This window comes from Xenopus tropicalis, chromosome 1 (genome assembly GCF_000004195.4).
Source record: "Xenopus tropicalis strain Nigerian chromosome 1, UCB_Xtro_10.0, whole genome shotgun sequence".
Classification (NCBI taxonomy): Eukaryota; Metazoa; Chordata; class Amphibia; order Anura; family Pipidae; genus Xenopus; species Xenopus tropicalis.
The window spans coordinates 95,790,451-95,800,384 of NC_030677.2; the positions used below are offsets into that span (position 1 = coordinate 95,790,451).

At 37.6% G+C, this 9,934-nt stretch overlaps 1 protein-coding gene across 1 annotated transcript in view; it reads left to right on the forward strand.

The window, feature by feature from the left end:
- The window catches only part of cfap299 (cilia and flagella associated protein 299), a 187,087-nt gene extending 182,024 nt beyond the window's left edge, over positions 1–5,063 (forward strand). Inside the window, exon 7 of the mRNA XM_002933999.5 lies at positions 4,896–5,063. Within this exon, the coding sequence (XP_002934045.1) occupies positions 4,896–4,991 (96 nt within the window). The 3' untranslated portion in view covers positions 4,992–5,063. The remainder of the gene's footprint in view (positions 1–4,895) is intronic.
- Positions 5,064–9,934: the final 4,871 nt, after the last annotated feature.

Sequence of the window (9,934 nt, forward strand, 5' to 3'; positions counted from 1 at the left end):
ATCCTATAACGATGAAATATGATGAAATCATATTAGATAAATGACCCCTGAACTGTTACATAAAGTGTCCATTAAAGGAGAAGGAAAGGCTAAGTCACTTGGGGGTGCCAAAATGTTAGGCACCCCCAAGTGACTTAGATCGCTTACCTTCTACCCCGGGCTGGTGCCCCTGTACGGAGAGAACAGCACCAGCCCGTGGGTAGCAGCGAGCGCTTCCTCCTTCCTTTTCGCTTGCGCACGCATGCGCCGGCCGACGGATTTCGCCGTCAGAAGAAAAAGGAAGGAGGAAGCGCTTCCTACAGATACCCTGGGCTGGTGCTTTTTTCTCCTAACAGGGGCACCAGCCCAGGGTACAAGGTAAGCGATCTAAGTCACTTGGGGGTGCCTAACATTTTGGCACCCCCTAGTGACTTAGCCTTTCCTTCCCCTTTAACTGTAACTGGAGTACCCCTGGTTGGATTATACCATTACAATGTGAGCAATCACCACATCCAATTTTGCGAAATTTTAATGGCGACAACAAACCATTTCACCTTTTCTTTTGCAATACTTTTTAAGATACCATCTGTCCTATTGATTTACCCCGCCTATAAGAGGACAACAGAATTTCTTTAAATATTCCTCCAACCTCACAATCTCAAAATAAAGGCACAATAGAGTTCTTATAAAGTTCAGTCCAATGTATTTTACTAATGAAATGATCTCTTTATTAATTATACAGCTATATTTTAGTATTGCTTTAGTGGTAGCTGTAGCTGAACAATTTAGTCATTTACAACCCAAAGCTCCACCACTTTTGTTATTAATAATGTTTACCCAACTGCAGCTGCTTCCTATGCATAAATGTATTTAAACATTTCTGAGAGATAAATTTAAATGTCGTATTTACAGACCTAGTGTCAATATTTACATGTATAAGCTTTGTACTTGTGCAAACATTATAAGCTTAAGAAGGCTAAAGATTCTCCTTATTATAAGATATCAAATTCATGATTGGCTGTGGGAATGAAATTTAAACATCATTTTGCCATGTACAGTACAGAAAAGGATACTTTTTTGTTTAATTATCATTAAAATCTAATTAAGAGGGTGAAGTTTTATTTTCTTTTTCATTTTTAATCAACAGAGGTTCTGTAAAATAAAAAAAGGCTTTCAGGTTTGTTTATCTAATTCTTCCAGCTGCACGACCTGTGTAAAGCTAAAATAATTGCACAGGATTTTTCTAATGCTAACAAGATCAACCCCATTAATTATCTCCAATACATCTGGAGGAATGTTTGCTCTCACTTTCCAGCAGAAGGCCTCCTGACTATATTTAAATATTTATGAACACATGGCTCAGTCAGTCTGGGGACACAGTTGCTGCAAAGTTCCTTCTGCATTTCTGTATTAAATATGAGGGCCGATTCACTAAAGTGCGTTAAAACGTGCGCTATTTATAGCATGCGTTAAAATTTTTAGCGCGTCAAAATTTTCGTGACAACGCACGATTCACTAAAAGCATACTTGCGTTAATTTACGCGCGATGCTGCATGCATTATTTTAGTCGCGAAGACTATTTGTGCGATATTAGATGCAACGTGTAGTAAGCTAATTACCGCACGCGCGCAAATATACACACGCAGTAGCACATAAAACTAGTGCCATTTTGCGCATTTGCACTGGGAGAGAGAAACACCAACAAATTATGGAGATCAGTGTGGGAGGGAAAAAGGTGGCCAAAAAGAGTGTTCCAGCTGCCGTGTCATCCAGCTCCGGCAGTGATACAGAGAGGCCTGTCTGCCTGGTTAGCCCTGATAATTCTGATGTGGAGGGCACAGACAGGGATTATAGGCCAGAGGAAGCCAGCGAAGAGGAGAGCGAGGAGCTTCCCCCCCCTCATCTGTATGTAATGTATGTATGGCACGCCTATTATTATGTACGCAAATGATGTCCTCAAAGCTGTGGAGTACAACATCAAATTAGGGCAGTAAATAGGGGGGGGGCATTTAAGAAATATTTTGAAAAATACTTAGGGGTCCATTTACTAAAGTGGGTTAAATTTAGTGGCACAATTTATACACAGAATAAACGCCAAATATGTTATGGGCAGTTTAGTAAACGGGGAATATAATATTGCAATTATTCTGGCGCCAAAACATTTGATTGGCAGTTATCACACTCGCCAGAAAAAATGCTACGTAATAATTAACGCAAGCTTTACTATTCAGCAAAATGGCCTAAAGACAAAATTGTTGGCAGAATATTTGCAAAAATTTAACCCATATAGCATATTGATGCTGTTACTGATAAATGTAAGAGTGAAGGAGAAACTACATGAAACCAGGCATGAAAGTAATTTTACATTACCCAGTTCAAAACTACAAAAACAGAAACTTTTATTTAGCCCATAAAAGCTAAAAACATGTCTAAAATAACTATAAACAAGTTAGGCCTTGCTGGCCTTGATCGCAGCAACGTCCTGCTGCAGCTGTGACAACTGGGCCTTTATGGTGGCAAGATCCTCTTGCATCAACCGAAGTGTGGGGTCAGTCCACCCAGGTGTTGTTTGGGTCCCCACATCTTCAGTCTCATGTGATGGTCCCTCATCAGTATCCTCAGGAGGATCCACCATCCAGTTCTCCCAGTCGTCGGCCTCTGGCTGGTCTGGGGCCTCTGGCTGCTGTGGGGCCTCTGGAGCATCATCCTGTTTAAGTTCTGTGAGATAATATTGCAAGATGTTGTTTTAATATATTATACATATATATATATATATATATACATTCATATACAGAGGGCCACCCTCCCCCTGTAACCCCTCACATCAATACAAAGGACACACAGACATTGTTAGCCAGGGCCCCCGAAAACATTTGTGGTCCTTCCCCAAAGTTCTCATACTATGGGCCACTCCCTGGTGCTTCCTTACTGCTTCCTCCCGCTCCCCCCCCCCTGCATACTCTTGCTTGCCACAGGGCCCCCCAAGCATCCTCCAGTTCCCCCCTCCCCGCGTCGTCCTCCTGCTTCCTCCACCACCCCTGCGTCTCCTATATATATATATATATATATATATATATATATATATATACACATATGCATATACGTATATATACATCTAAATATACATACATATAGATCTTTATATACTTATTTATGCATATGTATATATACACGTATGTATATATGTTTTGGGAAATAGATGTATATATATGTGTATATGTATTATTTTTTCAAACTGGCACAACATATTTAAAATTACCTCTTTATTGTGAAATTTATTCTGTGTTGTTTTTGAAAAACATGCATATATACACATATCTAGAATATACATTTCTTACATTTTTAGGTAAAATTAATTTCAAATTATTTTAATTAACGTATTCTTTAAAACATTAATAAAGTACAATAATTACCCTCCGCAATCTCCACAACTAAATCGCTCCTCCCGCGCTTTATATCCGACCACAGCTGCTGAAGATCTTGCAGGTCCATGATTACTCGGAATTTCATCCACATTCTCCGCCTCAGCTTGCAGAGGATGGCCCGCTTCTTCTCATGGACCCCTATGGACACTCAAAAATGAAAAATGTGCTCTGCACAACGCCTCCCCCAATTAGGCGCTAAAATGCGCACACATTCGCGCACTAATTAACGCATTTTACGCTTTAGGTACTTTTGTGAATCATGCGCTAGTATTCTTTTCACACACTAATTACCATGTTGCGTTACGCATGTGATGTGTGACTTAACGCACGCGGTAATACTGTCAATTCTTTGAAATAGAATTTATCGACCTTTAGTGCATCAGCCCTATGGTCTTAAAATGGCAACATAAACCCAGCAAATATCCCTTGTATTGAAAACATTTGAAACTTAGACTTTTTTTAATTTAAAAAAGCAAATATCTCTAATTATTTTCATAATAACAAGGGCACTGGGCTGTTGGGGCACTTTGAGCATAGCAAAAAACAACAGTACCATATCACTTTAAAATGTCCCACATAGACTTAGGGGCACATTTACTTACCCACGAATGGGCCGAATGCGTCCGATTGCGTTTTTTCGTAATGATCGGTATTTGGCGATTTTTCGGAAAATTATCGCGACTTTTTCGTTGCCATTCCGGATGTTGCGCAAAATCTGGCGATTTTTTTCGTAGCGTTAAAACTTGTGCGAAAAGTCGCGCCTTTTTTGTAGCCATTCCGAAAGTTGAGCAAAATGTTGCGATTTTTTCGTAGCATTCGGATTCATTCAAGCTTCAGTATGGTGACTTTTCTTGGGCCAGGTTGGAGCTGCAGGGTGCCATTGAGTCCTATGGGAGGCTTCCAAAATCATGCTAAGTCTGAAAAGCTTACGAGCGCTCAATACGAAAAAGTCGCAACAAGATACGAGCGAATCGTAATGGCTACGAAAAACTTGCGTATTGGTAACGAAAAAATAGCGAGAATTTCCGAAAAGTCGTAAAGGCGCCGAAAACATAGCAAAAAATACGAAAAAGTCGCAAAATGTTCGTTTTCCAATCGGAATTTTTCCAATTCGGATTCGAATTCGTGTCTTAGTAAATCAGCCCCCTACTGTGCAGTAAGTGAAGGTGTCTGACAAGCACTTGTGCCAGATTGCCTTCAGCAATAGTTACCTAGAAAAGCTCTTAAGTGCTGTGATGCCATCAAGCATTTTCATATGCAATGATATAAGAATAAATCAACCCCTAAATATGGCAGACTTTTCATTTTAATCAGCCTGATTATTATTTTCTTATAAATATATTTTCTTTTGGGACAAATATTCTTAGTTTCAAGTTACTTTTCTGCATGCTTGCTATAAAAACTATGGTATTAATATTAAAATGATTATTATAATTTGTAGTATTATTCTGTGTTCCGACCACTAACTTCATACATCTTATGTTTTTGTAGGCATCTCCAGGAGATAATTCGACTCGGACCCCTATACAGACAGATATTTACATTCAAGCTGTCATTTACGACCACATAACAAGGCGTAAAGCCTAACTTGTAATCAAACTACATAAACAGCTATGCAATCCTGAGACATTAATAACAGAATAAAGGACTTCAACAACTTTTGTCATTTATAGTTTTCTTGTTTACCACATAAGCAAGTCCTGATTTTGAAGTGGGCACAAACTGCCCAAGACAATGCTGAAAGTATGCATAATAGAAAACTCATATATATGGTGGTTGTTTTATAACATTGGGGTCTTCTGGCATGTCTGTTTTCTGACAAGATTCTCATTAGGAGTCTGTGTACCACTTGGCATGACAATATAGCTTTAACACTATTTTAAAAATGGTCTAGTCTCTCAAACCTAACTTACTTATTCTTTCTGAACTTGGATTGGGCTAGTTTCACCCCCTGCGTCCGCACTGAATCACAAACACTAGGGAGCAGATTTACTAATTTTTGTAGTTTTGAACTGTAACCCAGGTGTACAGAATGTTTTAATGCCATAAAAATAGTGTATTTATTTGTTTCATGTTCTAATGCTTTAATGGATAGGTCACGTAATAATCAGACCTTTTGTGCACATAAAAAAAATGATGAACTTGCAGACAAGCATTACCACGGAAATATCCTCTAACTTGGTGTTTCTTTTGTGGCACCCTGCATATTCTTTCCCATGGCAAATAGATATCTGCACTGGCCATACACGTTAATTATTTTTAAAAGATCTTTTCATTATCGTAGGACCAAGCTTATCCTGAAACAATTGTTTAAAAATACAATTTGTCGATCACCAAAAACAGCCATTTCAAGTGAAAATGTCTAGTTGAAGCTAAAAAACCTACCTGCTTGGTTCTGCAAACAATTGGACAATGGGCAAATTCCATCGTTAATGGCGAAAATTTTCAAACCTGCCTGATCATTTTTCTGACGTATGATCATTTGGTGCACTTTTCAGTAAGATGAAGTGTATATTATTATTATTAATTTTTTTTTGTAAAAGTTTAAGGAAAAAACACATTTCTGGCATTTCTGGAACACATTTATAAGTAGCCAAAAAACATGGTGTCATGTGCCCCTATCGATTCGTATGTCAGGCTTCATGTAAAAAGTATGCCAAAAGTATTGCCAAAGTGCTATGGATAGGGTGGGCTATGGATATGAATGCAAGTTTATGCACAGTTTGGGCCTAATCTTTTTGTGAGCAGTGTGCTTAACCAAATAAAAACATAAGTATGAGAAACATAATGTGATCAATATGGTATGCACATTTTGTGCCTGAAAACAGTTAATTCAAACAAAACTGACTTACCTTACCATATAACGATTTCCACATAGTGTAGTAAAGAGATACTGAAAACCTTTAGCCAAATTTAGTGCTTGTGTGCTCAGAGTCTGTAACCTAATTGTTTGAAATTGTTTTAGTTCTAGAGCTAAAGATGAAGCACAAAAGTCTGGTATTACTCAACTGATAAAAGGGGCTTCAGCACACTTTAATAAGGTACAATAAATTACAAAGAGTGGTGGTAAATGGAACATTTTCTAATTGGAGTACTGCAGGGGTACTCTGAAGATTCTAAACTGTGCAAAACTATAAGTACCATGAAGGGTGCTGCCACTTTGCAGAGCGAAGATTTAAGCTATGAGGTTAGACTGTCAAGGTTGGGGTTTTATTCTTTGGAAAAGGGGGGACATGATTACTTTGTACAAATACATTAGAGGGGATTATAGGCAGATAGGGGGTGTTCTTTTTCCCATAAAAATGACCAGCGCATCAGAGGCCCCCCCTTTAGATTAGAGGAACAGAACTTTCATTTGCAGCAGCGTAAGTGGGTTTTCATGGTGAGGGCAGTGAGGTTGGGGAATGCCCTTCCTAGTGATGTTGTAATGGCAGATTCTGTTAATGTCTTTAAGAGGGGCCTGGATGAGTTCTTGAACAAGCATAGTATCCAAGGCTACTGTGATACTAATATCTACAGTTAGTATTAATGTTTGTATATATAATTTATGTATGTGAGTGTATAGATAGGTAAGTATAGGTTTGTGTGTACTGGGTTTACTTGGAAGGGTTGAACTTGATGGACTCTGGTCTTTTTTCAACCCTATGTAACTATGTAACAAGGAGTATAAACAGGTCAGGGTTAACTTATGGGTCCAAAGAAAGGGCCAGAATAAAAAAACAAAAAACAAAATGTTGTATATGTCTAAGCAAGTAATATTTACAATAATGACATTGCACTGTCTGCATTACAAAGCATCACACCTTTATTTAGCAAAAATACCTTTACTTACATTAAGAAGCACAACATAACAAACACAATTAATAAAAAGTTCAGTTAAACTCATGTAGACCTCTAGGACTGAGAGGATCATAAAGTTCAATAAATATGGCTTTTGCTGAACAAACGTGTTGTCTGTTGTTCTGATCACAACATAGTTTTAGGTTTTTTTGTAATTTAAGTTAAACACGGCAAATAGTGGAACTAAAGCTACTGCATATTTGGGGCTTGCAAGGTAGATTACCAGCACATGGATAAAGCCCCTGTATAATGAACTCTTGCTAACAAAACAGTCACAACATAGGGGGAAGTGGGGGTAGTTGTATACTAGTAATTAATAGTGATGTGAGGAGCAATGGGTTAGAACTGAGCAAGAGCTGAGAAAGGAATTAAGGATGAGGCTAAATAAGTTTCAATATAATGAGCAGGGGAGCAGTGTTAATATAATTAATAAGGAATCGATTTAGAGATGGGTTACAGTAACTAGATGGTAGGGGAAGAGAGCTGAAAGTTACCTACTAGTAAGTAAATACTAGTAGTAAATACTAAGGGGCTGATTTACTTACCCACGAACGGGTCGAAATGAGTCCGATTGCGTTTTTTTCGTAATGATCGGTATTTTGCGATTTTTTCGTATTTTTGCGATTTTTTCGGATTCTTTACGAATTTTTCGTTACCAATACGATTTTTGCGTAAAAACGCGAGTTTTTCGTATCCATTACGAAAGTTGCGTAAAAAGCGCAACTTTTTGCGCAAGTTTTAACGCTACAAAAAATCGCCAGATTTTACGCAACTTTCGTAATGGATACGAAAAACTCGCGTTTTTACGCAAAAATCGTATTGGTAACGAAAAATTCGTAAAGAATCCGAAAAAATCGCAAAACATACGAAAAAGTCGCAAAATGTTCGTTTTCAAGTCGGAACTTTTCCAATTCGGGTCGGATTCGTGGGTTAGTAAATCAGCCCCTAAATGTTGGAAGTTGAAGGGGAGAAAGAAAGGAGTCAAGAAATAAAGAAGAGGCTGCAGACCCAGGGGAAAGCCAGCAAATACACTAAGGCTGCATGGGATCACTTCTATATTAATTTGGGAAAGGTACCACTAAACATGTTCAAGCATTTTGAGAAATTATTTTAGCATTCTGACACTGGTAAGGAAGGAATACTATATGCAGCTAGTGACTGAAGAACTTTAATAAAGTTAACTGATGTGAGAATTGTTCTGCGGATTTTATAAAAGAATAAAAGTGTTATGCTATAAGCTGGTGAGTTGATCTAAGAAAGGACAGCATCAGAGTGAGAGAGAGGTTGGTTTCCAGCTTCTTTATAGATGGTTGACTGTCTTTATAAGAATTATGTGTGAATTATGTGTGTGTATAATGATTTCTTGCTTTTCATTCATTTGATAGTCAACATTACATTATTAGAAATCAAAATGAATCCATCCTATTGCTTTTTATTTACCATTTAATCATTTGTGTAAAAACATTTTAAAAATATATATAATAATCTTATACCTATACACATTTTTAAACAGCTGCATTACCTGTTTGCTGATGAGGTAACACTTCATAGTGAGACTTTGCACTGAAACGAATTATTGATTTTCCTATGCAAATAATAGGCAAATTCCTTTTGTGATAATTCTGGTGATGATATTGACCCCAATATTTATCAGAAAACAAGCACAGGTGTAGTAAATATAACTAATGCTTAGAAGATACACAAAACTGTAGACATTCCCCTCAAAATGGGGTTCATGCAGGTACATGACAAAGGAAGAAGCCATATTTAAAAGTAGTGCATGCAAAAATGTAAACTGACGCAGCAATTGAAACTGAATTCTATAAAATTCATCTTAAATTAGCCATATTGCTTAGGAAAACATGTATGTATGTATTTTTAGGTGTCAGAAGAAGCAAAAAATCTCTTTATTAAGTGATACACAGATAAATATATTGCCAGATTATTGGACATAAAGAGTGTTAAGCCCCTGTCACTGTATGAGAGACTGAAAATTATTACTGGCCCTGTCATTTGGGCCTTGTACTTAATCAGCCATAAAAGACACTACAGGCCTTGGTAGAGAGTTCTAATGGAAAGTTTAGAGATGCAAGTGCCACAAATGATGAGAAAAGCAAAGTAGGATTAAATGTTTTTGTTAATAGACTTTTTGGCCAAGCAGATTCAAATTTACCAAAAATCTACACTAGTGATGAGCGAATCTGTTTTGCATCACCATAACATTCGCGAAACGGCAAGAAAATTTGCAAAACATATTTGTTGCGAGATTTTTTTGTCACCTGCATCTATTTTTTATCGGCACAGGGACCGTGCCCAATTTGACGCTTGACAAAAAAAATGGCCAAATGGCAAAATGCGGGAATTCGCTGCGAATCCATGCCTGGCGAAAAAATTCGCTCATCACTAGTCTATACTGGTTAATTTACCAATGGTCAGACAAAAGCATTAGAACAATTAGAGAAATTCTGGTGTAGTAGAGAGACTGCCTATGTGCCACCCATGATCTGCCCCTCATGGAAACAGAGCTGTTGAACTTTGGGGAGTTTAGCAGCTCTTTACTGTAACTCATAAATAACATGATTTTAAATAATTTTAAGAATGGGGCAATATTATTTGGCACACACAGCTCATAAATAATTATTTGACTAAAGATTACAACCATATAAACCTTTGTTTTAAAGGAGAAGGTA